This window comes from Miniopterus natalensis, chromosome 12 (genome assembly GCF_054644295.1).
Source record: "Miniopterus natalensis isolate mMinNat1 chromosome 12, mMinNat1.hap1, whole genome shotgun sequence".
NCBI lineage: Eukaryota > Metazoa > Chordata > Mammalia > Chiroptera > Miniopteridae > Miniopterus > Miniopterus natalensis.
Genome location: NC_142092.1, coordinates 7,978,321 through 8,004,393, shown reverse-complemented (window position 1 = coordinate 8,004,393; position 26,073 = coordinate 7,978,321). Strand labels below are relative to the sequence as shown.

Below are 26,073 nucleotides of genomic sequence, written 5' to 3'. Positions count from 1 at the left end.
ATGCAGTTGCTTATACATATAATTGATAAAATAGGTTTTAAATACGCAGTATATAGAATTATACATTTTATAGAATTTTTCAGGTAGAATTGCTTGAATTGGTAAATTACTTTATTGTTCCTTTGCTGACTTTTGTGAAGCCTTTGTATATAATAAAGCCAGCAATGTTACATTTATAGATGCAAACTTACTGCTTTGATGTGGGCCAATTTTCAAGTGTTCAGAAAGCAGTTAAAGGAAAGGGGAAGATAAGAGCTCTCTCCATTCTCTTTCAGGTAATCATTATACATAGATTGAACTCTAACTTAATTCTTTTTTAATCACCTGCAGTATTGATGTGAAATATCAAAACATTCTTTGAAACAAATAGAAGAGCTCACAAGTGGAATGCTAACTGGTGGCCACGGTGCGGACCCACCCCCCAGAGCCTGCAGCCGAAGCCCCCTCCCCGCAATGCAGGGGCCCCAGGCTCACCGCGCAGCAGCTGGAGGTCGGGATGCCTGGAGCCCCTGGTCCTGCTGCCTCACAGCCGAGGAGCCCCCCTCCGCCAGGCCTTCCCCGCCAATCGCAGCCCAGACCCAGACTGGAGAAGCAACCAGGGGCTGGACGGGCCAGGGGAGTCTGTCAGACAGTGACCCTGAGCTGTGGGAGCTCCTGAAAGGGAGAAGGCAGGCAATGTCGTGGCCTGGACTCACTGCCTCAGAGAATTTCTGCAGTCGAGCTGCGCTGGAAGCCCTGGGGTCCTGTCTGAACAACAAGTCCTCGGGGGTTATCCTGGCAAGAGATATTCTGGAGGAGCAGAGGTAGGGGATGAAATCGAGCTGCTGTGTCAACGCCGGGCCTTGGAGGCCTTTGACCTGGATCCTGCACAGTGGGGGTCAGTGTCCAGCCTTATTCGGGGTCCCCAGCCAATCTGGGGCCTATACAGCCCTTCTGCAGCCTCAAGACCCAATCATGGGGCTGGACCTGCCTGACGGTGGCCATCTCGCCCGTGGCTGTATGTCCGATGTCCAGAGGATCTCAGCCGCATCCATCTTCTTTGAGTCTATGCCCTATAAACTGAGTCCCCAAACTGGCCTCACTGGCCATGCCCGGCTGGCAATCACTGCTCGACTTTTCCGACCACGGCCCGTCATAGCTGGAAGCAGCGCCTGTGCCCGCCTCGTTGATTGTGCCCGCACGAGAGAGGTGTGTGAGGAGGCCAAAGCACACCTGCTGGCAGACATGGCCCACATGAGTGGCCTGGTGGCTGGCAGGGTGATCCCTTCGCCTTTCAAGCATGCCGATGTTGTCACCACTGCCACTCACAAGACACTTCGAGGGGCCAGGTCAGGACCCATCTTTTACCCGAAGGGGGTACAGTCTGTGGACCCCAAGACTGGCCGGGGATCCCTTATACGTTTGAGGACCGAATCCACTTTGCTGTGTTCCGTCCTTGCAGGGGGCCCCCCACAACCATGCCATTGCTGCAGTGGCTGTGGCCCTAAAGCAGGCCCGCACCCCATGTTCCGGGAGTACCCCTGCAGGCTCTGAAGAATGCTCGGGCCGTGGCTGGTGTCCTGCCAGATCGAGGCTACTCCCTGGTGTCTGGTGGCCTGACAGCCACCTAGTGCTGGTGGACCTGCGGCCCGAGGGCCTGGATGGGGCCCGGGCTGAGCGGGTGCTGGAGCTTGTATCCATCACAGCCAACAGGAACCCCTGTCCTGGAGACCCAAGTGCCATCACTCCGGGGGGCCTTCGGCTTGGGGCCCCAGCCTTGACCTCTCGACAGTTTCGTGAGGATGACTTCCGGACAGTGGTGGGCTTTATAGATGAAGGGTCAACATTGGCCTGGAGGTGAAGAGCAAGACCCCCAAACTGCAAGATTTCAAATCCTTCTTGCTCCACGACCCAGAAACAAGCCATGGGCTTGCTGACCTCAGGGAGCGGGTGGAGCAGTTTCCGCGGCCTTCCCCTGCCTGGTTCTGATGAGCACTGAGGGCTCCAAGGAAATGAGGCCCATGGACTAAAGTCATTCGCCTTCCCTGGACCTGGACCAAGGGAGGGGATCGCCGACCAATGTGAGCCCGTGACGGCTGTGACTCAGCCTCAGGCTCTGGGCGCCTCAAAGCCCGGTCCCCGCGGGCCTTGGGCTTCGGGAACGTGCAGGGAGCAGGGTGCAGGCTGTGCGGGGTGAGAGGCTCTGACGGGTGCGGGCCCGCCTATGCCGGGCTGCGGGAGCCCAGGTCCAGCTCTGACTCCCACTGAGTTCAGACCGGAGTGGACGTGGGCGGGAGAAGGGGGGGAAGGAGCGGCCAGGCTTCAGCTGCCTCTTGCCGGGGACACAGCGCTCCTGCCAGTTTCCCGCCTCTGTGCCCCTGATGCCATCCTGGCACGACCCTGCCACCCAGCCCCCGCTGGCCCAGGGCCTTCCCGAGGACTCCAGGAGGGATGGGAGGTGCTGGGCTGGGAGCCCTGCCCGGCGGGCACCCAGTGCCTGCTGTGCAACAGACGGGCTGCTGGGGTCACCGACAGGTAACAGAAACCCCAAAATTTCAATATTGTAAACCCATGAAGTTTTAAAAACTCTGTCATGAAAGGAAGTCTTAGGTAGGTACCCCAGGGATCCAAACTCGCCTGCTTTCTCATCTTTACATATTGGCGCCCACCCTCAAAGGTCCCTCCTGTGCCAGAATGGAGGCTGGAGCTCCAGCCATCACACCCTTACTTAGAAAGGGCCCTTCCTGAACCCCAACAACTTCTACCCAGGTCCCCTAGCTGTCCATTTAGCCACGGGCCTCACCTACCTGGGAGATGTGGTCTAAGCACAGTTCTGCCCTCAATACAATCACCTTCCACAAAAAGGGGGGAATGCGTTTGCATAAGACAACCTGCAGGCCCCACTACATCCTGTTCTTTAACCTTTGCAGGGAGGGAGTGTTTATCACACACACAGCTCAGGGGAAATAAATGTGCTCAACAACTTATGAGGTAAAACCTAGTCTGTGACTCACACTGCCCTAGGCCCTTTGCACACATGGTCCTGCTTACCCCTCAGGGCAGGCGTTCCCAGCCCCATGGTGCAGATGAGCACTGGGAGGTGTAATGCTGACAAACTAGAATGCAGAGGACCCTTTAGATAGACCAAACCGTCTGACATGAGTTGCTGCACAGTATTGCAAGCACACGGGCCTAAGGAATAGGATTCTGTGTGCTGAGTCCACAAAGGCCCCTCCGTCTAAGGCTGACAAAAATCAACAAACAGGAGGCTTCGACCGCTGCCCTGTAGCTCAGGAAGCAGGTCTCGCATGACACACCAATGAAAAAATAGTCATGTCAAAATACCCGTATGGTGCTGTAAAAGCAAACATGCTTGGTAAAAAGTCAAAAGGAATGGAAAAGTTTGAGCTTGATATTTCCCAGCATAGACCAGGGGTTATTGATAAGTCTGGAGCTCCCTTTATGCATTCAGTAGCCTTATGCCTGTTGTATACTTGCTGCTCCATTACCCATCAGGGATTAGTGAGGTAAATTAGATATGGCCCTGCCTTTAGGGAGCCCACCATCTATGGGGAGAAAGAAAGTGCACAGACAATCTGATCATATCATGACAACTGGGTGGCATGGGAACACGTGAGAAGGGCATCCCCCTGGAGGGGCGGCGAGGGAGGAAGAGAGAGTCGTCGGAAGACTTGCTGAAGAGTTGAAAGCTGAACAGGGTCTTGAAAATTGAACTGGAGGGGATCAAGCCAGGTGTAGGGAAGGAGAGTCCAAAAGTAGGCAGATGCCATAGAGGGCGGCACATGGTTTGGCTGGGAGGGAATGAAGAGAGGAGGGAGGAGAGCATCCTGAAGAGTTGGCAGGGCCTTGCTGTGACGGGTCACATACACCATGCCTAGGAGTTCGCATCCTCTGGCCACTGGCATCCTTCCCTCCTTGTTTGGGAGGAGCTACTTTACCTGTGTGCAATCTTGGGGCGTTCTTAATTAAGACGCCCTCTGCTCCCCCAGCGGATGGGTGGGCAGTTGACTCCAGCTGAGCCAATTGGAGCATCACCAAGTCAAGAGGGAAAGTAGTTGGATGGGGCGTGAAGGAGAGTGTTGAAACATCTTCTAGAGAGGAAGCGATGGGGCTTTCTTTGAATCATGAAAAGGCTACTAGTTGGAAGGGAAGCCAAGCCCTGGGTAGACGTGTGTGATGTTTTCTTATAGCCTGGGTTCTTGTTACTTCATTTTCACGTCTCATAACTGGATGGAAATTCTGTATTTTATTCACTGGAAATATGTACTTTGTAGTTGTAATCATATTTTGTAACTGGAAAGTCAATACTTACTGTTTTAAATGAACACTGTTATGGAAGATTCAGATTATGTAGACATCACTTCTCTATGACAGTTTGGATGGGGTTGTATTGAACACATTTTCGAGTAATATGTGTGAAAGCCCTATCCAATTTTCCTCTTATCCCATGTTCACCTAACAAGCTTTTTGAAGTTTCAACCCAGTAACAATAAGGTTTCCAGTGGAAAGGTGATTCCTCTGTTATTTATGTTATTGGATAATTCTTTAGTTTTCTATACTCTAAGGCCTTCAAACTGTTGCACAGTCCCACCCAGAATAAGAGAACTGACTGCCTAGCAGAGCTTCTGCCTTCATTACCTCCTGTAGTGAGATTTCAAGACACACCCGGGAGCCGTGATCCAGGGGAAGGAAGCCAGAATTGAGAGGAGGTGCTGCAGCTGCTCTAACAGCCTCTCATCCCTCTGGGTGGAGAAGGGATACTGGAGAACTGGAAAGAAAACCTAACATTTCCAAGACTTTGCTTCCTGGTAGAAAGAGCTGAATGGGGGAGACGGAGGACCTTGTCTCACTGCCACCTTCCAAATCTCATCACCTCAATTTACACTAAGCGTAGTTTCAGCCGTAGCTTCCTCCACTGGGGCCAGAAGGAGAGTGGAATGGAAACGGTGAATCCAGCGTCCAGCGCCCACCACACGGAGACGTCACGAAATGCCCTGGTGGAGGAGGGACGGACAGACCTCGCTTCATCCTGCCCTCCCCAGAGGAAGCTCTGATGTGCTGAGCGCGGCTGCAGCCAGTGGCCTCCACGTTCGATCCCTTGAAATCAAAGCTGTATAATTTTTTTAAATGAAACAATAAGTTGTTATATATAAAGCCTGATTTTAAGCACTTTTCCATTTCTTTCCGAGTCATACTGGCTTTTCTAATCAAAATGCTGATAAAGGAAAAAATGAATGGAGAATTAGGTATCTATTAAATTCCTTTTTGTGTGTGAGTCGTTCTTAGTGAATTGAGTTGGGAGTTTCAGAGGAGACAAGTTTTCTGATGGTGGAAGTCAAATAGAGCTCAAACGCTCACATGTAATTTCTCTCCTTTTCCTCCCTAGAGTAAAAGTATCACTTTGGAAAGGTTATTACATGTGGATACTGTTCAAAGGATCTAATGATGATGAAATGTAATTTTTATCTCTCGAGCAACTTCTTAGTTTATCTGAGAATGACTTCTTTGAGTGACAGTAAAGCTGTTTAATTCCCCGTGCTGGAGGAAACCCTGCCTAGAGGAATTGTTATTAACTCTGGAGCAAGGGAGGCTTCATGGGCTTTCCATAAAGAACAGCAATGTTGAGAGGAGGCAAGATTGTGGGTGGTGTGGGATAAAAACCCAGCTGAGTTCGTAAGTTCCAAGAGGGCACTAATTAGAGCCACTTGCAAGGAAGCTCTTTTTAACTTACTTTCATGAGTGTAGTGTACTTTTGGTGAGGCTTTCAGAAGAAATTTTTCTTAAGGCATAAAAGGATTTCAGGTGAGGTTGTATTAGAATGCTGGGGGGGATGGGTTGTTGGTTTGTTTGGTGGTTGTTTTTGCATTTCCATGTAATTTAATTCCCACTCTCTTTTTTTTTAATCCTCACTGGATATTTTTTCCATTGCTTTTCGGAGAGAGTAGAAGGGAGACAGAGAGAGAGAACCATCGATGTGAGAGAGACACATGGACCTGTTGCCTCCCCCACACCCGGGCCGGGGATCAAGCCTCCAATAGAGGTACATGTCCTGGACCCAAATCAAACCCAGGACCCTTCAGTCTCCGGGCCGACACTATAACCATTGAGCAAACCGGCCAGAGCTGTCCCCACTCTCTTTCTTTCTTTTCACATCCCAGGTTGGACTAGCTGAAAACTCCTGATTGATTAGGCCTAACTCAGTAGACTGCGTTATGAACTAGAGCACTAACAGGAAACTCCTGATGTAAATATGACTCTTTACGCCGTGTTTCCAACCTTCCACCGCACGCACTCTTTAGTTAATACTAAAGCACTTGGCTCCATGGCATCATCTCCGGTGATGTTCTCAATAACATGCTTGGCCACTGCGTTCCATTTCCCCCATCGCCCCCTGTAGTGAAGGTAAAGGGACAACTGCTCTCGCACAGCCAGTGAGGCGCCGACGGGAGCACTTGCCCTGTGAGTCTCCCTCCAGTGCCCGTCACAGGCTCACCTCGGAGATGCTGCGGGCTGGGTTCGGGAACACGGCAACAGACTGAGTGTCACAATGAGGCAAGTCGCATGGCGTTTTCAGCTGCCAGGTGCATAGAAAAGTCGTGTTCACTCTATGCTGTAGCCTGTTAAGGGTGCAATTGCATTACGTCTGAACAATGTATGTACTTTAATTTAAAAAGACTTTATTGCTAAAAATGCTATCATCGGAGCCTGTTGGAAAAATGGCACTGATAGACTTACACACTTTGTGGCAGGGTTGTCACAAAACTTCAATTTGTAAAAAACAAACAAACAAACAAACAAACAAACAAACAAACAAACACAATAAGCACACAGTATCTGCAGGACACAATAAAGCAAAGCACAGTAAAAAAAGTGTGCCTGCATTGGGGAGAATAAATGTTCTGGCATAGCAGTTACCCAAGTTGCGACTTTGTTTCCGTATAGTCATTTCTAATTGTGTTTGAAATAAGCCAGAATAAAAAATTTTCAATTAATATGAGCTATTTTTAGCAGTGCAAAAGTTCATTGCAATTTTGAAAGTTTTATCCCTAATATAAGATGGGCATCCATGTTTAATCACATCCACAGAGCACCTTGATGAACACAAATATGTTACATTATCTTTAAGTAAATGAATGCCAATATGCTCCAAGGCATCAAGAAATAAAATACTTGGGGATAAATTTAACCAAAGAGGTAAAAGACCTGTACTGGAAAAATTATGACATTGAGAAAAGGTATTGAAGAAGATACAAGTAAATGGAAGCATGTACCATGCTCATAGAGAGAAAGAATTAAGATGGTAAAAATGCCCATACCGCCCAAATCAATCTAAAGGTATGAAAAGGTAATGAAAAGGTATGAAAAGGAATGAAAAGGTATGGAAGAGGAAATTTAAATGGCCCTTAAACAGGAAAGAATGGTTAATATAGTTATCTTTATGAAAAAACATGCCATTTTCAATCATCAAATTGTAAACATTTTCTGAGATTGATAAAGACCCCTCATCCTCTGTTAATCAGTGGTTTCCCCATGGAGTGAAGGAAGCAGCCAAACTTCAAAGACCTGTTCGGTCTTGTCTACTCCAGGGTGTAATGTCCTGGACTCGTTGTACTAGAGGCAGGATCCTATCATTTCACATTCATTTCCTTACGTGTTTGTCTTGGTCACTGGGCTGTGAACTCTAGGCTACAGGGAAATGATTTCATTCACCCCTGAATGCAGGCATAAGAGAGGAACGGAAAGAGCACTGCACACAGTACACACTAAAATAACAAGTAATCACAACAACTACTACTCTTATTAATGAAAGCAGGAACCAAGGGCACCACCACCTTACTTATTGGTTAAGGACATGAACTTCAATAAAGTTTTAAGAATATTTAGGGTTTGCCCAGGCAAGTGTGGCTCAGTTGGTGGGGTGTCCTCCTGTGCACCCAAAGGTTACTGGTTCGATTCCTGGTCAGGGCACATGTCTGGGTTGGGGGCTGGCTCCCCGACCCCCAGTGGACATGCAGGAGGCAGCCAATCGATGTTCTGCTCTCACATCCATGTTTCTCTTTCTCCCTCTCCCTCTCCCTTCCTTTCTCTCTAAAAATGAATTTTAAAAATATTTTTAAAATATTTACAGTTTGATAAAATTATACCAGTGTTAGGAAGAATTTATGCTCCAATATAGAGACTGGAAGAATTCATAAGGGTTGTAAAAGGGACGGTAGCATTGGCGGTGAAGGTGAGGTGAAGGTGCTGAGGACCGTATCAATTGAATTAAGATGGAAGAGTCCACGGAATACTGGGTGGCATTTGTCCAATAGACATTTAGAAGTGCCACTTTGGAATTTGGGAAGAGTATTTGGGTTGGAGATACAGATATAGATTCTTTGGAGACACAGGACTTTAGGGATTGAGGTGACAGTTGAAGCCATAGAGTATTAAATAAATCATCAGAAAAGAGCCTGTAGAAGAAAATTCCAGATGAAAACAGACAAAAGAGCCAAATAAGGAAAAGGGGCCTGTAAGAGACTGAGGACTGCACGTGGTAAATGTGAGCTGCGAAAGACTAAATAGAAGATGACTTATTAACCTTTTAGAAATTTTATTGAGATACGATTTAGATACTATGAAATTCACTTGTTACAAGGAATAATTCATGACACTCAGTTAATTTTTAGAATTGTGCAACTTTCACCAAATGTGCATTAATCTCTGTCCCCACCCCAGCTCCAGACAGCCACTGATGTGCTCTGTGTCTCCCTAAATCAGTGTTTCCTGCACATTTCGTGTAAATGGAATCACACAGTGTGTCGTCTTCGGGTCTGGCTTCCTTCACTTAGCATAATGATTTTGGAGTCTATCTCTGTCGGGCACATATTAGCATTTTCTTCCCTTTCATTCCGTTGTCTGGCTGGGCCGCCTTTTGATTGTCTATTGATGGACATTTGGACTGTTTGCAGTTTGGGGCTAATATGAGTATTCTTATGGGAGTCTTTGCGTGAATATGTTTTCCTTTCTCTTGGGTAGATACCTAGGATTGAAACTGCTGGTAAGTTTATCTCTGAAGTTTTAGAAACTGCCAAACCGCTTTCCAAAGAGTCTGTATCATTTTACATTCCCACCCCAGTGTATAAGGTTTCCACTTTTCCCACATGATTGCCAACACTAGGGAGGATCTGTCTTTTTTATTATAGGCATTTTATTGGGCGTGAAATGGTATCTTTTACTTTTAATTTGCATTTCCATAATAACTAATGTTTTTACCTTCTTAATGACCACTCATATATATCCTAGAATGAAATGTCTACTCAAAACTTTTACCTATTTCAAAAAGTGTGCTGTGCCCGGCCAGGTGTGGTTTAACGGTTGAGCATCGAACCTATGATCCAGGACATCATGGTTCGATTCCTGGTCAGGGCACAAGCCCGGGATGCAAGCTCGATCCCCAGTGGGGGGCATGCAGGAGGCTGCGGATCAATGACTCTGTCATCACTGATGTTCTTTTCTCTCTCCCCATCTCCCTTCTTCTCTGAAATCAATAAAGTACATTTGGTTTTTAAAAAGTGTGTTGTTTTTCTTTTCATTAAGTTGTAAATGTTCTTTATATATTTTATTCTGGATAAAAGTCCTTTACCAATTCAGTGATTTGTAAGTATTTTCTTCAATCTGTGAGTCTTGACTTTTCACTTTTTAACAGTGGATTTTGAAGAGCAAATGTTTTAAATTTTAATGAAGCCTAATTTATCAATTTTTTCTTGTATGGATCACACTTTTGATGTCATATCTAAAATGTCATAAAGATTATTTCCTATATTTTCTTTGAGAAATTCTAAGAGTTGGTTTTATATTTGGGTCTGTGATCAATTTTGAATTCATTTTGTGTGTAGCCTGATGTAAGATTTGTTGTTTTTGTTTTTTGTTCTATTTTGTTTTGTTTTGTTTTGCCAGTGGATATCCATTTGACTCAGCACCATATCTTCGTTTAAAAAAAGACTAGATTCCCCCCATTGAGTAGCTATAGGACCTTGTTAAATTCAGTTGACAATAGAAAGTCAGGTCTATTTTGAACTCCTGATTCTGTGCCATTGACGTACAGTCTACTTTTGTGCCAGATTCTCACTGTCTAGATTAATGTGGGTTATAGTAAATTTTGAAATGAGGTAGTGAAAGCCCTGAGATTTATATTTTTTACAAACTGGGTAGGCTATTTTATGTTTTTGTTACTTCCATATGAACTTTAGGGTCAGCTTGTCAATATCTACTCCAGAAAGTTCTGCTAATATTCTGACAGGAACTGCATTGAACAAATAAATAAATTTGAGAAGTGTCATTTAAAATATTTTTTTTCATTCAGATTTCTCTTTAACCATGAATTATTTAGAGAAGTGGGCATCTTAACTTCCAAATATTTGGAGGCTTTCTTCTCACTTTTATTTTTATGTAATTTAAAGCTTAAACTTTGGACACAATAGAGGAAAATGCAATTGTGTTCATTTAGTCACTTCATATAGGTCCTTCAAATATTATTGGAGTGAACTTTCCAAGTATTAATTTTACATGGAAGTTCTCATCTTTTGCACGTGTAGAGTAACCATAGGGGATGCCCTGAAAATACAACCCCAGGCTGCTGGAGATGTGTTTATCAGGGGAGTTCCCAGACAGGAATAGTGGGAAGCGGGTGAGTCCCCACTGCACATTGCTTCCTGGCCAGCAACAGAGATCCAGTAGGGACTCACGCCAGGAGAGGGGCCCAAACCTCCAGATCTGCTGCTTTATGCTGCATGACCAGAGTCGCCCAGGCCCTGAGTGGGGAGGAACTGGAATTAGCATGGTGACTCACAGGCCCTTCTCTGTGGAACAAGCACTTGGGGTGAGGGGAGCACCAGCCTCTCCCCTGTTGATCTGGCTGATTCTGAGCTTGTGTTTGCGGCATGTACTGCTCAGCAGGCTCATGGCTAAGTCAATGGGTAGCACTCGCCAGCCTGGGCAGCCTTGAGCCCTGGATATGAGCACTGTCCATGGAGCCTTGAGGGAGGCTGGCCTGCGGGGAGGCGGATCTTTGACAAGTAGAACCTGCCCTCTGGCCACTTCAACACTCAAACTTTTCATCACTCTCCTTTCTCCCCCAAGCCAGAGAAAAAGCACAGTTTCTCACAGGTTTGCCAATCTTTCATTTTTCAAACGCTGTCAACATCATTTTACAAAACAAAGGACATCTTTTCCCTGATTAACAAAGAAGCACATACTGCAGAATAAGCAAGTTTGCCCCAAAACAACACATTTAGTGACTTCCATGGACCACCCTCCTTCTCTAGCCAAGAGCAACCCCAGTGTCCACCAGCAGATGGACAGATAAAGAAAGTGTGGTCAGTACATACAGGAGCCTTGAAAGGAGGAAAACACGTCACATGCTACAGTGTGGATCAACCTCTAGGACATTATGTTAAGAGAATTAAGCAAGTCACAAAAGGACAAATACTGTGTGATTCCTCTCACACAAAGTATCTAAAGTAGTCAACGTCATAGAAACAGGACATAAAAAGCTAGTTGTCCAGGCCTGGGGGAGGAGGTGGGAGAATTAGTGTCTAATCTGTGTAATCCAGGGTTGAGAAAAGAAAACTTTCTAGAGATCTGTGACACAGCAATGCAACTATAGTTAGTGCTACAGACCTGTACACTTAAAAGTAGCAAAGATGGCTTAAGAAAGGAAGAATCATAGGCACACATTTCCATGACATAGGATTGTCAACAGATTTTTAGATATGACACCAAACACCAAAGCAACAAAAGAAAAAAATAAATTCAGCTTCAGCAAAAGTAAAGACTTCTTTCTTTCAAAAGATACTATCAAGAAAGTAATAGACAACCCACAAAATGGGAGAATTTTGTGGAAATCTTATCTCTGGGAAGACATTTTTACCTAGAACACATAAAGAACTTTTACAGCTCAATAATGAAAGACAAACCAACTAAAAGTTGGCAAAAGATGAATACACACTGCTCCAAAGAAGACATACACATGAAAAGGTGCTCAACATCAGGGAAACGCAATCTCCACCCCCAGTGAGATGCCATTGTAGAACCACGAGGGTGGTGCTCCTGTCACTGGGATTTTCCCAGGATGCCAGGGCTTCTTCAAGGGGATTTATTCTTAGTGGAGGAGGAAGTCTCTGGAGCCAAACACATGTGGTGCCCCCAGGCTGTCCCAGTTCCTGGAGTGTGACCTGCAATCGATCCCCTGACATCCCTGAGCCCACTTTCCTCACATAAAAACAGGTGAAATGTGACTCATTCCCAGGCTCTGTGTGGACACCCAGTGAGCTACAAGGAGGTGGAGCAGCAGAGAGTGCCGAGCACACAGGGAGCCCCTTCTCTGCATGAGCATCATGACTTCCATGGAGGAGTGGTGGGATGGCATCACAGTCACTAGTAATGCCGTCCTACTTCCTACCTCATGAGCTGCCCTGCAAAGTGTCACGTCAAGTCTGTTTTTCTGTAATGAAGATGGTTGGCTGCAATGAAAATGTGAAACACTTGTTCCCTTTTTTTCCCATTGCACCTACCCGAGTATTTTCCAAGGACGAATGTGCAAGTCTCTGCAAGATTCCACGTCGCCCGTGGAGTTGGACTCACCTTCGGTTGAAGCAGCGATGGGCCTCCAGTTGGCCCCACTGTGCAGGTTCCAAGGAAATTTCATGGCTCGGAGGTGGGGGCAGCCCAGGTTCTGCCTCCCCCTGGGAACTGTTCATCCAAACAAGGACTCAGAAGGCAGGAAGGGCCAGGCGAGTGAGAACAGGCCCAGAGGCACCCAGGGGCCAGGTGTGAACCTGATGGTGGTGACTGAGGGCTCAGTGCACACAAGGCCAGAGCAAGTAAGTCCCCTTCAAACACGACTCCCTCAGTGTTCCTAACAACCCTGGGAGGGGAATGTGTTACCCTCTTTCACCACCAAGAGCCTGAAAGCCGAGAAGTCACAGGACTAATTTCCACCAGTGAACAAGCATCCAATCTGTCGGTCACCCACCACATTTGCATCCAGTCCCTGCCACCCTGGGTAGTGACATATCCAGTGGGCACGTGGGAGGTTGCTTACCCATGAGGGGTGGCAGCTTCTGGACCAGCCCCACAGCACTCACTGAGTCTGGCACAAGCTCTGAGGCCGTTTCTCTGTGCTGAGCCCAGCTGCACAGGGAGGCGCAGCGGCTGGGGAAAGCACAGCCGAGGGGAGAGTCTCCTTCACAAAGTGCCCAGGGGGACTGGGGGACGTGGGTGCCGCCTGCTGCAGGAGGGGAGGGAGGCAGCAAAAGGGCACCTATGGGCTGACCTGGGGTTTTGTGAAATGGGGTGAGGGCCTGACATGAGTCTATTCTCCCCCAAGCTCTTCTTGGGAGTCCAGGCCTCCTTCGGAACTACAAGGCTTTAGCCCCATCTCATTGCTCCTGCTGGACCACTGCCCTGGGCCACAGCTTTATATGCTGGCTGGAGCAGGGACCATGCTCATGGAGCCCCAGCTGTCCCAACCCAACCAGAGCCCAGGCAAGGAGACAGAACTTAGGCATAGGGAAGAGGCCCTGGCCAGGAGGCAATGGGCTGAAGGCCAGGGCGTGGCTCTGTGGGAGCAGAGCTGGGACAAGGCAGTTTTGCAGACAGGGGTCCCCTTCCTGGCTCAGCTCCTGTCCCTCACTGTTTGCTCATCTCACACTTACATCTGGGGTTCAGGTCCCCTGCTTTGACTGTGGGGTCTGTACCGGTGCCCACAGCAGGGTGACCCGAGACCCCTGCCTCAGCCTGGACCTCCAGCTCCCACCTGCCTCAGGGCCACACACACCTGGGCCCCTACTCCCCCTGCTGGTTGTGCGGGTGAAACTGGGCCACAGTGTGTTAGGAGCTGTTTCCAAGGCGGATGCCAACCTGCGCAGCATCTATTCCTTCAAGAGTCCAGCCATGTGTGGGAGGGAAGATACAGTAGTTGTGGGGTGTCCTTGAAGACCCGTGTCCCTGAGCCCAGTCCCCCAGCCACAGCAGATGGGTCTTCCTCCCTCAGTTGGACAAGATTGCCCCCCACAGAAATCCCACAAGGGACTTGGTATCCTCCCCACTCACTGTCACTTCCTGTGTACCCACCTTTAACAGGCTTGTCGCCATTATGTCTTGTCACCCCCTGGTTCCAGCCTCTCCCCTTCACCCCCTCCACTTCCATCATCCCACTGAGACTAGAGGATGCTTCTCCTGCCAGGAGGCCCCGAGGCAGAGAGCCTGTCCCCTGAGGCCAAGCCTTTTCCTCTGGGCTCAGGCCACTGTCTGGCCTTGGGAGCAGAAGTGATGGGAGGGGTCCCTGGGGATTAGAGAGCTGTGTGCTCCCAGGAGCAGTCAGAAGGAGTCCCTGTCAATCTGCAAGGAGGGACTGAAGGGTCACCTGTGGATCCATAGCACCCATGACCTCCCACATCCTCCTTCCTCTCAGGTGCCCTCTCTAGGGAGCAGCGCAGATCTGAGTAAGGAGAAAGCGGCCCCCAGAGCATTTTCATACAAAACCATCTTTATTCAGAATAGACACACAATGTCCCAAAGGTGCTGCTCCTACCCCCACACCTAGGCCCACCCGCACCCTAACGGTCCTGCCCCCCTCCCTGCCTCCCACCCTCCCATGTCAGTAGAACAGCCAGGATCAGCCCTGGGATGAGAAGGAGCCCTTGGCTCCTCTGGGGGACAGCCAGGTCACATCTAGTCTGGGATCCTCCACGGGCTGGCAGAGGGAGGGACTCCCCACTGCTCCATACTGGCTGCAGTGCCACTCCCTCCAAGTCCTTGTGACAGACTCGTCACACTTTCTCTTTTGAGGCTGTGAGAGGACAACCAGTCCCAGAGCCAATGCTGGCCTCCCGCAGACCCCGAGGTAGGCCCCTGGCAGGGGGGTCTTCTCAGCACGGGCTGGGCTTCCAGCCAGAGCGCACGTCCGAGACTTGGAAGCTGGAGGTGAAGCTTGGTTGAGGCCTAATCTCTGAAATAACTGGGACTGAGCAGCTCCCCGGGGCCCCCGACCTCCAGGGCGCACAGGGCCCGAGGCAGGGACAGGGCTCAGAGAGAGCTGACAGGGCAGCAGGCTCTTAGGAGAGGCCCAGAGGAAGGCCAGGCTGGGGAGGTCCTCCTCATCCGCACTGGACCTGCCCTCTGGCCCCAGAGTCTCGGCAACAAGCGAGGTGTCTCTGGGAATGGAGGCGTCCCTGGGTCGCAGTCCAGAGTAAGCCTGCCCGTGACCCTGGGGAGGAGAGGGGGTGCCTCGAGCAAAGAGTGGTGGGTACTCCTGACGTCCTGAAGAGACAGCAAACGCCTTGGGCTTGGACACCTTGACATCTCCTCGAATGTGCCTTTGACAGTCCTTGAAGTCAGTCTCTGGTGGGCAGGCTTTGTCATTGACCCCCAGCTGGGGGCCGTGGTCACACCACTGGGCATCTTGGCCGGCTGCAGACTCAGAAGGACTTGAGTCCAACAGGGGAGCGCCGTGACTCGGGGGTGCCTGCCCACCCTCCTGCTCCTCCGAGGCCAGGAGTCGCTTCTCTACCAGCTGGGGGAAGAGAGGGACAGTGACTGGCTCTGCACACAGGTGTGCGAGGAGGAGCATGGGTGATGGGACAGCGGGATTGGGGGGAAGGGACCAGGGTGACACCGCGACTCAAATCCAAAACAGACAAGTGGCTCTCCTGCCATCCCCTGGGCCATATTCCCAGCTGTGTGTCTTTCCCTCCCTTTCCCTTCCACCCTCTCCTTCCTGTCACCCTCTGCTCTTCATAGCCCCCTCCTCTTGTGGCCCTGCACTGCACCCACCCCAGGGCTGGCCCCTTGGCAGGCCACGCCTACAGGCAGGGGTGGCGTAGACAGACTGCTGTGTGCCCCTGTTGTGGGTTGCTCCCTGCCCTGGTTTCCCAGGGTGCTCCTTCCCATGGTTCACCTGGGGTCCCCCCACCCCTGATCCACTTGGAGTCCCTCCCACCCTGACTCACGTAGGGCCTGTCCCTCCTCTAACTCACCAGGGGTCCCGCCATCCCCTGGCTCACCTGGGCAGGAGTGAGTCCTGCTTCCTGCTCCAACTCCTCAGCTAGGGCCAAGAGCTCCTGTTGTGCTTCTGGGGAAAACAGTTGTTCCTGGAGATGGGAGTCAACGAGCACCTCCACCTGGGACAGAAGGAAGAGGCAGTGAGCACCCTTGGCAGGGAGTATTCAGCAGGACCTGGAGGACAAGTGAAAAAGCAAACAGCCACCCCATCCTCTTGCACATGCTGGGTATTATACTCCATCACAGTCTTCAGACACACACACACACACACACACCCCTAGCTCAGAAACAAAAAACAGAGTTCAATCCCATCGGCCTGGGCAGAACCCAGTCCTGGGTGCTGGAGTGCCACCCTCTGGAATCTTGTAGACCCCGGAGCTCTGAGCCAGCCCACCTTGGTCATGAGGTCTCCCTGGGAGCACAACCAGTCCAGGTAGCTCAGGAGATCCTCTCCCTGCTGCGACTCCTTTCTGTCCTGTTCCCATTCTCCACCTGGCTCCCCTGCGGCTGAGTGGCCCAGCCCCAGCAGCTCGTCCATGAGGTCCATGTACTCCTGCACGGCCGCGGGGGGGATCCCATCGGGTGACTCCGTCTCCTGGGACCACTGGGGTGTGTGGGCTCGCTGGGCCGTGGGTGCAGCCTTCCTGGGAGTGGGAGCTGGGCAGAGAGGGAAGAGGAGGGGGGTGAGGGGATAAGGCTTCCACCTCCTGAGCACTCGATGGTGAGCGCAGTGTTTGGGGACATTAACATGGGTGTGGCTGGGTCAGGACCACCTGAAGCTGTGTGACCGCGTGAGGGGACAGGGCCCAGGGGAGCATCCAAGAGAGTCCTGTGTGAGGACATGTGGAGCCACCGATTCTCCAAGGGGCCCCCCACCCAGCCCGCCTCTCAGCAGACTTTCTGTTGGGTCCTCTGACAGGGAGGTGGGAGAGGGGTTAAGAAAGTTGACCAGGTCCAGACCCCATGGTGACAAAGGGCGGCTAAGGCTCTGGCTCTCAGGGCTGTTTCAGTTGAAAGACCAGAGCCCCTTGAAGGAAAAGGACCGATGTGGGTGGGGAAGGGGCCTGCCCTAGGCCCTGTTGCTTTGGCCAGGGGTCCTGGGGGATCCTGCTGGCGTACCTGGCTGTGGGCCCACCACTGGGGCTCGGGGCCCCCGAGGATCAGGCCTTGGTGGGGCTGGAGGAGGCTGTCCCTGCGCCCCCTTCTTTAACTGCAACTTCTGAAACCGCATTTCCTCCTGCGCCTCGAGCTCCATGAACCTGGGGGGTGAGGGGCACGGGCTGAGCTGAGACGGAGGCCGCCGGGGCGCAGCGCAGGCAACAGCTGATGGAGGGAGGGGAGAGCCAGGGCCTTGGGGCTGTCAGGGCCGGGCCACCGAGGACACAGGAGGCGGGCTGGCGGGGCACATGCCCTGCACAGCCCCTCTGGCTGGAGTCTGTCTCCACTGGGCTGGGTTCGTGTCCCCCACCCCCCCGTCCTGGGCCTTTATGTCCAGCCAAGGAAGGGTCAAGATCAGAGGAGGGTGGAGCTCGCGGGGGAGGTAAGACAGAAGCACCCGCGCTCTGAAGGTGAGGGAGAGCCTTCCCGAGGAGAAGGGCCTCTGGGCTGGGAGGACCGTGTGCTGGCCGCCAGCCCTCCGCCCAACACCCTCTCTGAGGAGCATCATCACAGCTGGACCCTGCCCTGCAGTGGGCCCACCACCCACCGCAGTCAGCTCCCCTGCCCACAGCTGTTGGGAACAAGGCCCCTGACTCACTTGTCTGCCATCTCGTGATAGATCCTCCTGTCAAAGTTGCTTTTGCCCTGCCACGCGTGCACGGCCCGCCACATTCCCTCCTCCAGCGCCATGGTGGGCTTCAGGCGGGACAGGGACCGGAGCTCTGGGCTGTGTGTAATGCCTCAGGGTCAGTCCGGGGCTACAGCCTGCCCTCCACCCGCCTGACCACCCCAGCTCTGAGGAGCACATGTCCCCAGCCCTCCCAGCATGACTGAGCGCTGGCCGGGGAGGGGGAGGCGTCCATGTGTGAAAGACAACCCGTCCCGGCTACTGTGGTTCCTGCCTCACATTCGCGCCAGCCATGAACCTGGACTCAAGGCTGACCGTCCACTCCCACCCTATAGCTGGGACACCACCCACAGACCTTCCTGCCAGTATCCCGGGGTCAGCCAGCCTGCATGCCCCTCCCACGTTCCTCGTTGAGGTGAGAGCTCCAGGTGAGCCCTGCGCCCTGCCCAGGGCACTCACATGAGAAAGCAGGAAAGAGCTTCCACATCAGGACTCTGGGGAAGGTGCTCCCGGGCCAGGGCCTTGAAGCACTGCCAACGTCGGAAGTTCACGTACACACTCTTGGGGTTGCCGGGGTCATCTGGCGAGGCCTTGGGCCGGGAGGTGCCCTGGCTACCTTCCCTGGAAGCCCCATGTGGCCGTGCCCCAGGGTTCACCGAGGGCATGATGGGGGCCAGCTGGGCAGCTGGTGGTGGAGCTTGAGCTGGAAGGCTGGGAAGCCAGCCTCCTTCGCTTGCCTGGGTGCCCCCAAAAGCCGAGGCAGACATAATCATCTCCACCACAGAGTCTTCCAAGAAGAGGGGTGCAGGACATGCAGCACCCCCACAGAGGGCCCCTGGAGTACTTCCGTTGAGGGGAGCATGAGTGAGGATAGTGGTCTGAGTCAGGGGGTCTGTGGTCGCCCCTCTTCTGACCTGACCTGGCTCACAATGTTGTAAGTCCCAGTCCCAACGGGGCCTTGACCAGCAACTCCTGCCACCAGAGGTGCCCTGAGCAAAGCCGGCAGCACCGAGGGGCAGCCAGGAGGGAACGACAGGGTCGTGAGTAACTGCAGATGCTGCTCCCAAGATGGCCTGTGTGCAGGGCCAGTACTGGGCGCAGGAAAGGCCTGTGCTGTGAAAGGAGTGGTGGAGGCGCCAGGGTTCAGGGGCACATCCGCTCCCCGCACTGCAGATGCTGTTGAGACAAAGGGGATGGGTGAATGGAGCAGGACAGCCAGCCAACGGGACTGAGGCGCTCTGGGTCCCCTTTAGCCACCGGGAATCAGGGCAGTGAGTCTCAACACGAGGGCCATTTGGATGGGGCAAACTGTGGAGTTTGCAAGTGTCCTCCAGTCACTGTCATGCTCTGACCTCCAGGTGAGAATTGTGCCCCTGGAGAGCCTGCTCCCTGACCACTGTCTGTGAGAAGGATCAGCCCAGCCAGCGCTGACTGAGAGCCTCCCTAAGGACTCCCGGGCACCCGGCCCTGCCAGCCTCAGAGACTGTCTCCCAAGACATGGCCCTGGGCAGAAATCCGACCTGTGGGAAATGACCCTACACTGGTGGTAGCGACCTTGTCCAAGGTAAGTTCTAGGCCCCCAAAGGGTTTTTGAGAACAGGCAGTGTCTGGAATATTCGGGCCCCACCTCCTCAGTCTTCCTTTTCCTCGATGTACATCACTCTCTTCCCCCCCGTCTTGCACAAGAGCACAGAAATGCTTGAGTAATAGCTGTGTCTGCACAGGAAGGCCCCGAGCACCCTGACCTAAGCCTTGAACACACCAGCCCAGCAGGCACCTGAGTCTCAGAGCCAAGAGCAGCGAACACTTAACATGGGCCAGGTTCTGCCGCTCCGGCCCCAGCGCTCAGACTCAGGGCCGCCCTCAGGAGCCCTGTTCCCAGGAGAGGTTTCTGTGAGGTAGGCCTGTGTCCCTGAGATTCTGTCATTTCACAGCCAGCAATGGCTGCAGAGAGTAAGAGAAGGGCCAGTGAATAAAAAGCAGGGGGTGCTGTTGGTAGAGATTTCCAGAAACTTCCATAGCTGCTTTCATGTTAGAGTAGTCGTATGACTGCAGACTGCCTGTGGTCCTTCCCCTCCCAGCTCCCAAAAATGGAAAGTGAAGGTGCAGTAAGAACCAGGTGTGAGCCTGGTGACAGTGGGACAGCAATGTCTGGACACATCCCCGCTCAGAGGCACTCAAGCAGACCCATGTCCAGGGGAACAAGCTACACACCACGTGCCCCTAGTTGCTCAGGAAAGGTGTCCTTGGATGTTCACTAAGGACACAGGGGAGCACCTTCCTGCCTCTGTGCTACTCCCCTCGCCCCCTTTCAAAAGGGACCCGCCTTCACTGACCTTCCACGGGGAAACAGCCACACTCCACATCTGTTTTGTGTCCCTGAAGCAGGACCTGGACTATGGGCAGAGCCCTTGTCTCAAAGGTAAAAGGCCCGGCAGGGGGTGAGCCATGAGATACACCACAAGGGGAAGTGGGTCTGAAGAACTGAGCTGCCACAGAGCGGGAACAATTGGGGACAACTCGGGGGCACCGAGCCCCATGTTGGTGGAAGTTGCCCGCTGCCCTGCCCCTGTGGAATCCGAGACAAGCAGCAGCTCCCTGGGCTGAGAAGTGAGCTCTGGGCTGGAGGCAGTGGAGGAGCCCTGGGCTGCAGCCGGTGGAGGGCCTTCCAGCCCAGCCCTCGGGGAGGTCATTTCATTGTAGACTTGGCCACGGACCGCCCCACTGGACAGCTTTCTGGCTAAGACCCCTCTTCTCACTGCCCCCATTGGCTCTAGCACACTCAGCTCGCATCCCTTAGAGAGAGATGGTGGGGCAAGCTCCAGGAGCCTGAAGAACAGCACAGAGGACTAGGCTTTCCCGTGACCCTCCCTGTGCCACCACCACCACGTAACCCACCACTCCCTCCACACACACATGTCCAAGTGGCTTGTCTCCCCTCTAGAAAGAATCCATGTGCCTGCTGCCGCCCCTTCTCCACACCCAGGAATTTCCCCGCAGTCACCCCTATCCACCTCTGAGGAGCCCTCCTGTCCAGGGCTGTCACAGGTTTCCACTGGCTCCCAGCCTCCCTGGGTGACAGGTCCTTGGAGGTCCAGTGCTCTCTCTTTCCCCTACTTCAGTCCAAACTATGTTTCCCCAGTGGAACTGTAACATTTTAATTCCCAGTTTTGAGGGACAATTCAGTGTTTAAATCACCACCCCCCTCAATCTATAGGCTTACCTCCTACTGAAGCCATCCCCACAGGCTCAGGGGCTGGCCACCGCTGCCTAGTAGCCTCCACAAAGAGAAAATGCTAGCACAGGACCCAGAGAGTGACCTGCTCCAACAGATGCTCAGCATCCAGTGGAGGGAAGGGTTTGGATTTAAACAGCAGAATGTAGGACCCCAGACATTCTACAGCGGGGGAGGGGCAGGGGCAGGTGGGCCGGGGGGGGGAGGGAGGGGAGACATTCCATGGAGGGTCTGGCAGGTAGGCAAGAACCAGCAGTTCCTTTCAGATTTTATGTGGCAACACGATTGGCATGTGTCTCTTTAGGCCATTTACACTGGCATTTTTAGGTTCACGGCACAAAGGCTTTAGTTTATGTGCCCTTATTTCAGTTCTTGATCCATCCACCTAGATTTGGGCCCCTCCACCTGCTTCCTATGTGGCACTTGGCTCACTTCAGCACAGGCTCCATTTTCTGAACAAAATTCAGAACAGATGCCTGAGGAAATAATGGGAAGTTATGGCCGCAGGGGACCCAGTGTTTGAAATTAGGGTCCACTCAGCAGACCCAGCACATTCAGCTGCTGTGTGCTCTTCATTCTTTAGGAAGCAGGTCTGCGCCTCAGGTGCCCTCCAGGTGCTGGGGCTCTGCAGGCTTGGAGACACCTGGGAGATGCTAAGCTGCAAACCAAGGCCAGCTGCCGGTAGTGCTGACTAGGGGCCATTTAGGAAGTGGTATGGAGCATGCCAAGGCCAGAAGCTGCACGTTTTGGGTCTGTGAACCTTTGAGAGATTTTAGGAGAGTTGGAAGTGTGAGCCGAGAGAAGCCATTTATGTAGATAAGCCAATGGAAGTGATTTGGGTGGATCCCTAATTTGGGTGGGGTGGGGTCTCAGGGAACCACCAAGGCAGGGTGAATGGTGTTAACCAGGTGGACGGAGACTTAGACTTTGTGCCCACCTGCACCTGTAGGCTGAGATGGGGAAGGCTCAACAAAGGAACAATGTTGCCTGCCAGGACTTTTGTCCCAGAAAGAGCAACCCCTTCAGCCCTTGCCCTAAAGCCTGACAATTCAGTTTTTCTCCATCTGTCTCTGGCCCTTTTTGAGTGCTGGAGCAGAGTGTGTTAGTCCATCAGCAAGTAAGTCTGTGAGTAGGCTCTTTAAGAGGACTATTGGGGACTCTTAAAAGCCCTTTGTCTCACTCAGCCACCATCTTCATTGGGTTCACAGTTATGGGGACTTCTCTTCCTGTTCACAGGAATCCAAAACTAGGGAGCACAGGGTGGGACTGAGACTGTCGCTCCTTGTGGAGGAACTCCGCAGCAGAGATACACCTACCGATTCCTTTTTATATTTTATTATAGTTTATTTTTTTTGCACTATTATAAAATGCCCCTCATTTTCCTCCCTTTGGCCACCTCCACCCAGCCCCCGCTTCCCCCTCCCCTGGTTTTAACCACACTGTTGTCCCTGTCCATGGGCTATGCATATATGTTCTTTGGCTAATCCCTTCAGCTTCTTTTATTCAGTTCCCTCACCCCCACCCCCGACATTTGTCAGTCTCTTCCATGTATCCGTGTTCTGGTTCTATTTTGTTTGTCAGTATATTTTGTTCATTAGGGTCCACATATGAGATCATTCCTCTGACTGGCTTATGTCGCTTAGCATGATCAACTCCAGGTCCATCCATGCTGTTACAAAAGCTGAGTGGTCCTTCTTTTTTACAGCCGTGTAGTATTCCATTGTTTTTTAAATCCACTCATATACTGATGGGCACTTGGGCTGCTTCCTGATCTTGGCTATTGTAAATTATGCTACTAAGCAAATATTCCTTCTAATTGGTGTTTCAAGATCCTTAGGATATATGTTTTCCACAGTGGCTACACCATTCTGCATCCCCACCAGCAGGGTTCCCTTTTCTCCATATCCTCACCAGTATTTGTTTGTTAACTTATTGATGGTAGCCATTCTGGTACATGTGAGTGATACCTCATTGTAGTTTTAATTTGCATCTCTCTGATGATTATTGATGATATATGTTGTTACAGACCCATTAGTTTCTCTTTTTTCCCCAATAAATAACTCAGTGAACTCAATTAGCTTGAATCATCCCAGATGTGGCCAGTGGGTGGGGATCCCTTTAAACTGGCTCCTGTGTTTTAGTGTCATGCTCTATCATGATTCTGGTTTTGGGGTTTCTTTTGCACTTCCTTTCTCCCTGGCATTACCAGATGTTTGGGGATCATTTCATACCTACCCTGCCCTAACACTGAAAGCAGCCATTGAGTGGTGTTAGGGACTAAGATCTCTATGCTACATGTGCTCACTACTTCTGGATTGTCCTTGCTTCTCGGTCTTTTCAGCAGATAGGAGAAAATAAATACAAGTATATACACATACACACAAATAAGCACGAGCACATACAGACACACGTGTGCAACTATCAAAGGAATCTTAAATTCAAACCAGTACATCTTCACAGGTTCTTCCTTGCTTGGTGCCATTCTATTTTTGGATGGTTTTCCTTCCTCAGTGAGAACACTGGCTCCCAACCACATCATTTGTTCAATTCTATGGTGCATCCAAAATAGTTTCAGAATTGCTTCACCATACTGCTACAAGAAACAAACTAAAGAGTTTAAGATTTTTAAAAAACACTTTATGAAATTTATTGGGGTGACAATGGTTAATATGAATAGGTTTTCTGGTGATAAAATATTTCAGCTTCTGTATGTCTGGGAAGTCTTTATTTCTCCTTCATATTTAAAGGATAATTTTGCTGGGTATATTATTAGTGGCTGGTAATGTCTCTCTTTCAGACATTTGAATATTTGGTTCCACTCTCTTCTGGCTGTAGAGTTTCTGCTGAGAAGTTGGATGAAATTCTGATGAGTTTTCCTTTGTAGGTCACTTCTTTCTTTTCCCTGGCTGTTTTGAGAATTTTTTCTTTGTCATTAATTTTTGACAGTTTAAATATAATATGCCTTGGAGAGGGCCTCTTTGGATTGAGGTAAGTAGGTGTCCTGTTTGCTTCTTGGATTCAAAGATCTAGTTCTTTCCATAGGTTTGGGAAGTTCTCATCCACTATTTGTTTGAATAGACTCTCTTTTCCCTTCTCCCTCTCTTCTTCTTCCAGAATGCCTATTATTCTAATATTGATTTTTCTGATGGAGTCAGATAGTTTTTGTAGAGCTCTTTCATTTTATGCTCAGGTCTCTCTCTTCTTCCCTCTGTGTCATTTCCACATTCCTATCTTCAATATCACTAATTCTTTCCTCCATCTGGTTGGCTTTGTTTTCTAAGCTCATTAGCTCATTCCTAATCTACTTAATTGCATGCTTCATTTCCAGGATTTCTGATTGGTTCTTTTTTAAAGTTTCAATCTCTTTGGTAAAATATTTGTTTTGTGCATTTGTTTTCTGAGTACACTGAATTGCCTGTCTGTATTCTCTTGCATCTTGTTGAGTGTTTTCAGAACTGCATTCTTGAAATATCTGTCATTTATATCACATATTTCCCTGTGACCCAGCTTGCTTTCTGGAGATTTTTCATTTTCTTTCTGATCATCTTCATTACCCTGGTTGTTCATGGTATTTGCTCCTCTCCTTTGTCTAGGCATAAATGTTCCTTCTATAACAGCAATCTCTGAAGAGGTCTTTCTACTATTTTCCAGTAGGAGGCGCTGAATCACCATATTTTTTTACTTCTGTGATCTTCCAGACTTGACCTTCATGGGCTTCTGTAATACAGCACAGTCAGGCTGCTTTGGGGTGGGGTTTGTTTTGCCCTACTGTAACGGCAACCTCAACCTCCATGGAGTCCCGCCCCAAGTACCAAACCCAGGGGTCAGTCACAGAGGGAAACAGTGGTTGCACTACACTTGCTCTTGGTTTACAGATAAAAATGTTCCTTGACCCCACGATGAGGGCAACGGGAAGCAAGTTTTGGGAGTCCAAGGGGTGGCAGGGCTCTGTCTGTTTCTTTGTCAGAAACACCCCTGCCCGACAGTGGGGAGCCACGTGGCCCATGCTCTATTAGGCTTCTGCTGGCTCAGTTCACTCTGCTTCCCCTGCCGGGCTGTCCCTTGCAGCTCTCTGCTTCACAAAGCCAGCTGAAAGAAGGGCCTGCTACGGCTGGCTTCCTCCTCACTCCCAGGTGCACTGTGAGCTCCCGGCGGCAGTCTGGGTTTTCCTCCCTCTTGTCTCCCTGCTTATTCCCGGTTTCCCACCTTTAGATGTTTCAGTGAGTGGGTCTCTTAGCCTTGCCTCCGTATTGAGTAGGGAACTTTTTGTTGAATTATAATTGGTTAATTTGTTGAAATTTCGGGGGGAGAGGCCAACTGGATCTCTCACACCAACATTCCTCTGGCATCACTTTTCCACCTCATTGAGTTTAAGATTTGTTTCTAATTCTAACACACATATGTAAAATTGAACTCTGCCCAAGACTGAGGATATACAATAAAATAACATGTTCATTATTTTCTCTTCTTTCTTAAACAAAAGCTGACAAACTATATATGCTTATAGCACTTGGCTCTTTTCATTCAGGAATATTTCCTCCATAATGTCTCACTAGTATCTTCATTTTTCTCAGTTGCATTTTACTCCACTGTGTGTATGCTCCAGTTTATACAATTATATGCTTAAACATTCAAACAATATTCAACATTTTGGAACTATAAATAATACTATGAAAAATAACCATGTGCATGTGTATATTCATAAAATTGCAAGTGACCCTTCAGGATAGATTCTTGGAAGTGTGCTTGCTGTGTCAATAGTTACATGTATACAGTTTACATATTGCCAAATTGCCCTCTAAAAGGCTTTACCATTCTGCATTCCCAGCAACAATGTATGAAAATGCCTGTTTCCTCACAGCCTCACTGATACAGAGTACTGTCAAGCTTTTGAATTTTTGCCAAGCTGATGAGTGGCAAATGGTATCTCAGTGAAGTTTTAATTTGTCTTTCTTTTATCATGAGTGAAGTTAAACATCTTTTCATTTGTTTATACCTCTTTTGGTAA

The 26,073-nt window shown here is 50.3% G+C and overlaps 1 protein-coding gene and 1 pseudogene across 1 annotated transcript; one reads left to right on the top strand and one right to left on the bottom strand.

The window, feature by feature from the left end:
• The first annotated feature begins 453 nt into the window (after nt 1–453).
• LOC148091766 (serine hydroxymethyltransferase, mitochondrial pseudogene) lies at nt 454–1,978 on the top strand (annotated as a pseudogene).
• Nucleotides 1,979–14,659: 12,681 nt separating this feature from the next.
• LOC107545085 (NUT family member 2G-like) lies at nt 14,660–24,632 on the bottom strand. Its single transcript, XM_087823151.1, has 7 exons — nt 24,481–24,632; nt 18,290–19,006; nt 17,801–17,929; nt 17,164–17,303; nt 16,439–16,701; nt 16,020–16,163; nt 14,660–15,556 (listed from the first exon to the last, which is right to left on the bottom strand). Exons 1-7 carry the CDS (start codon nt 24,630–24,632, stop codon nt 14,660–14,662), a joined length of 2,442 nt encoding a protein of 813 aa, XP_087679277.1.
• Nucleotides 24,633–26,073: the final 1,441 nt, after the last annotated feature.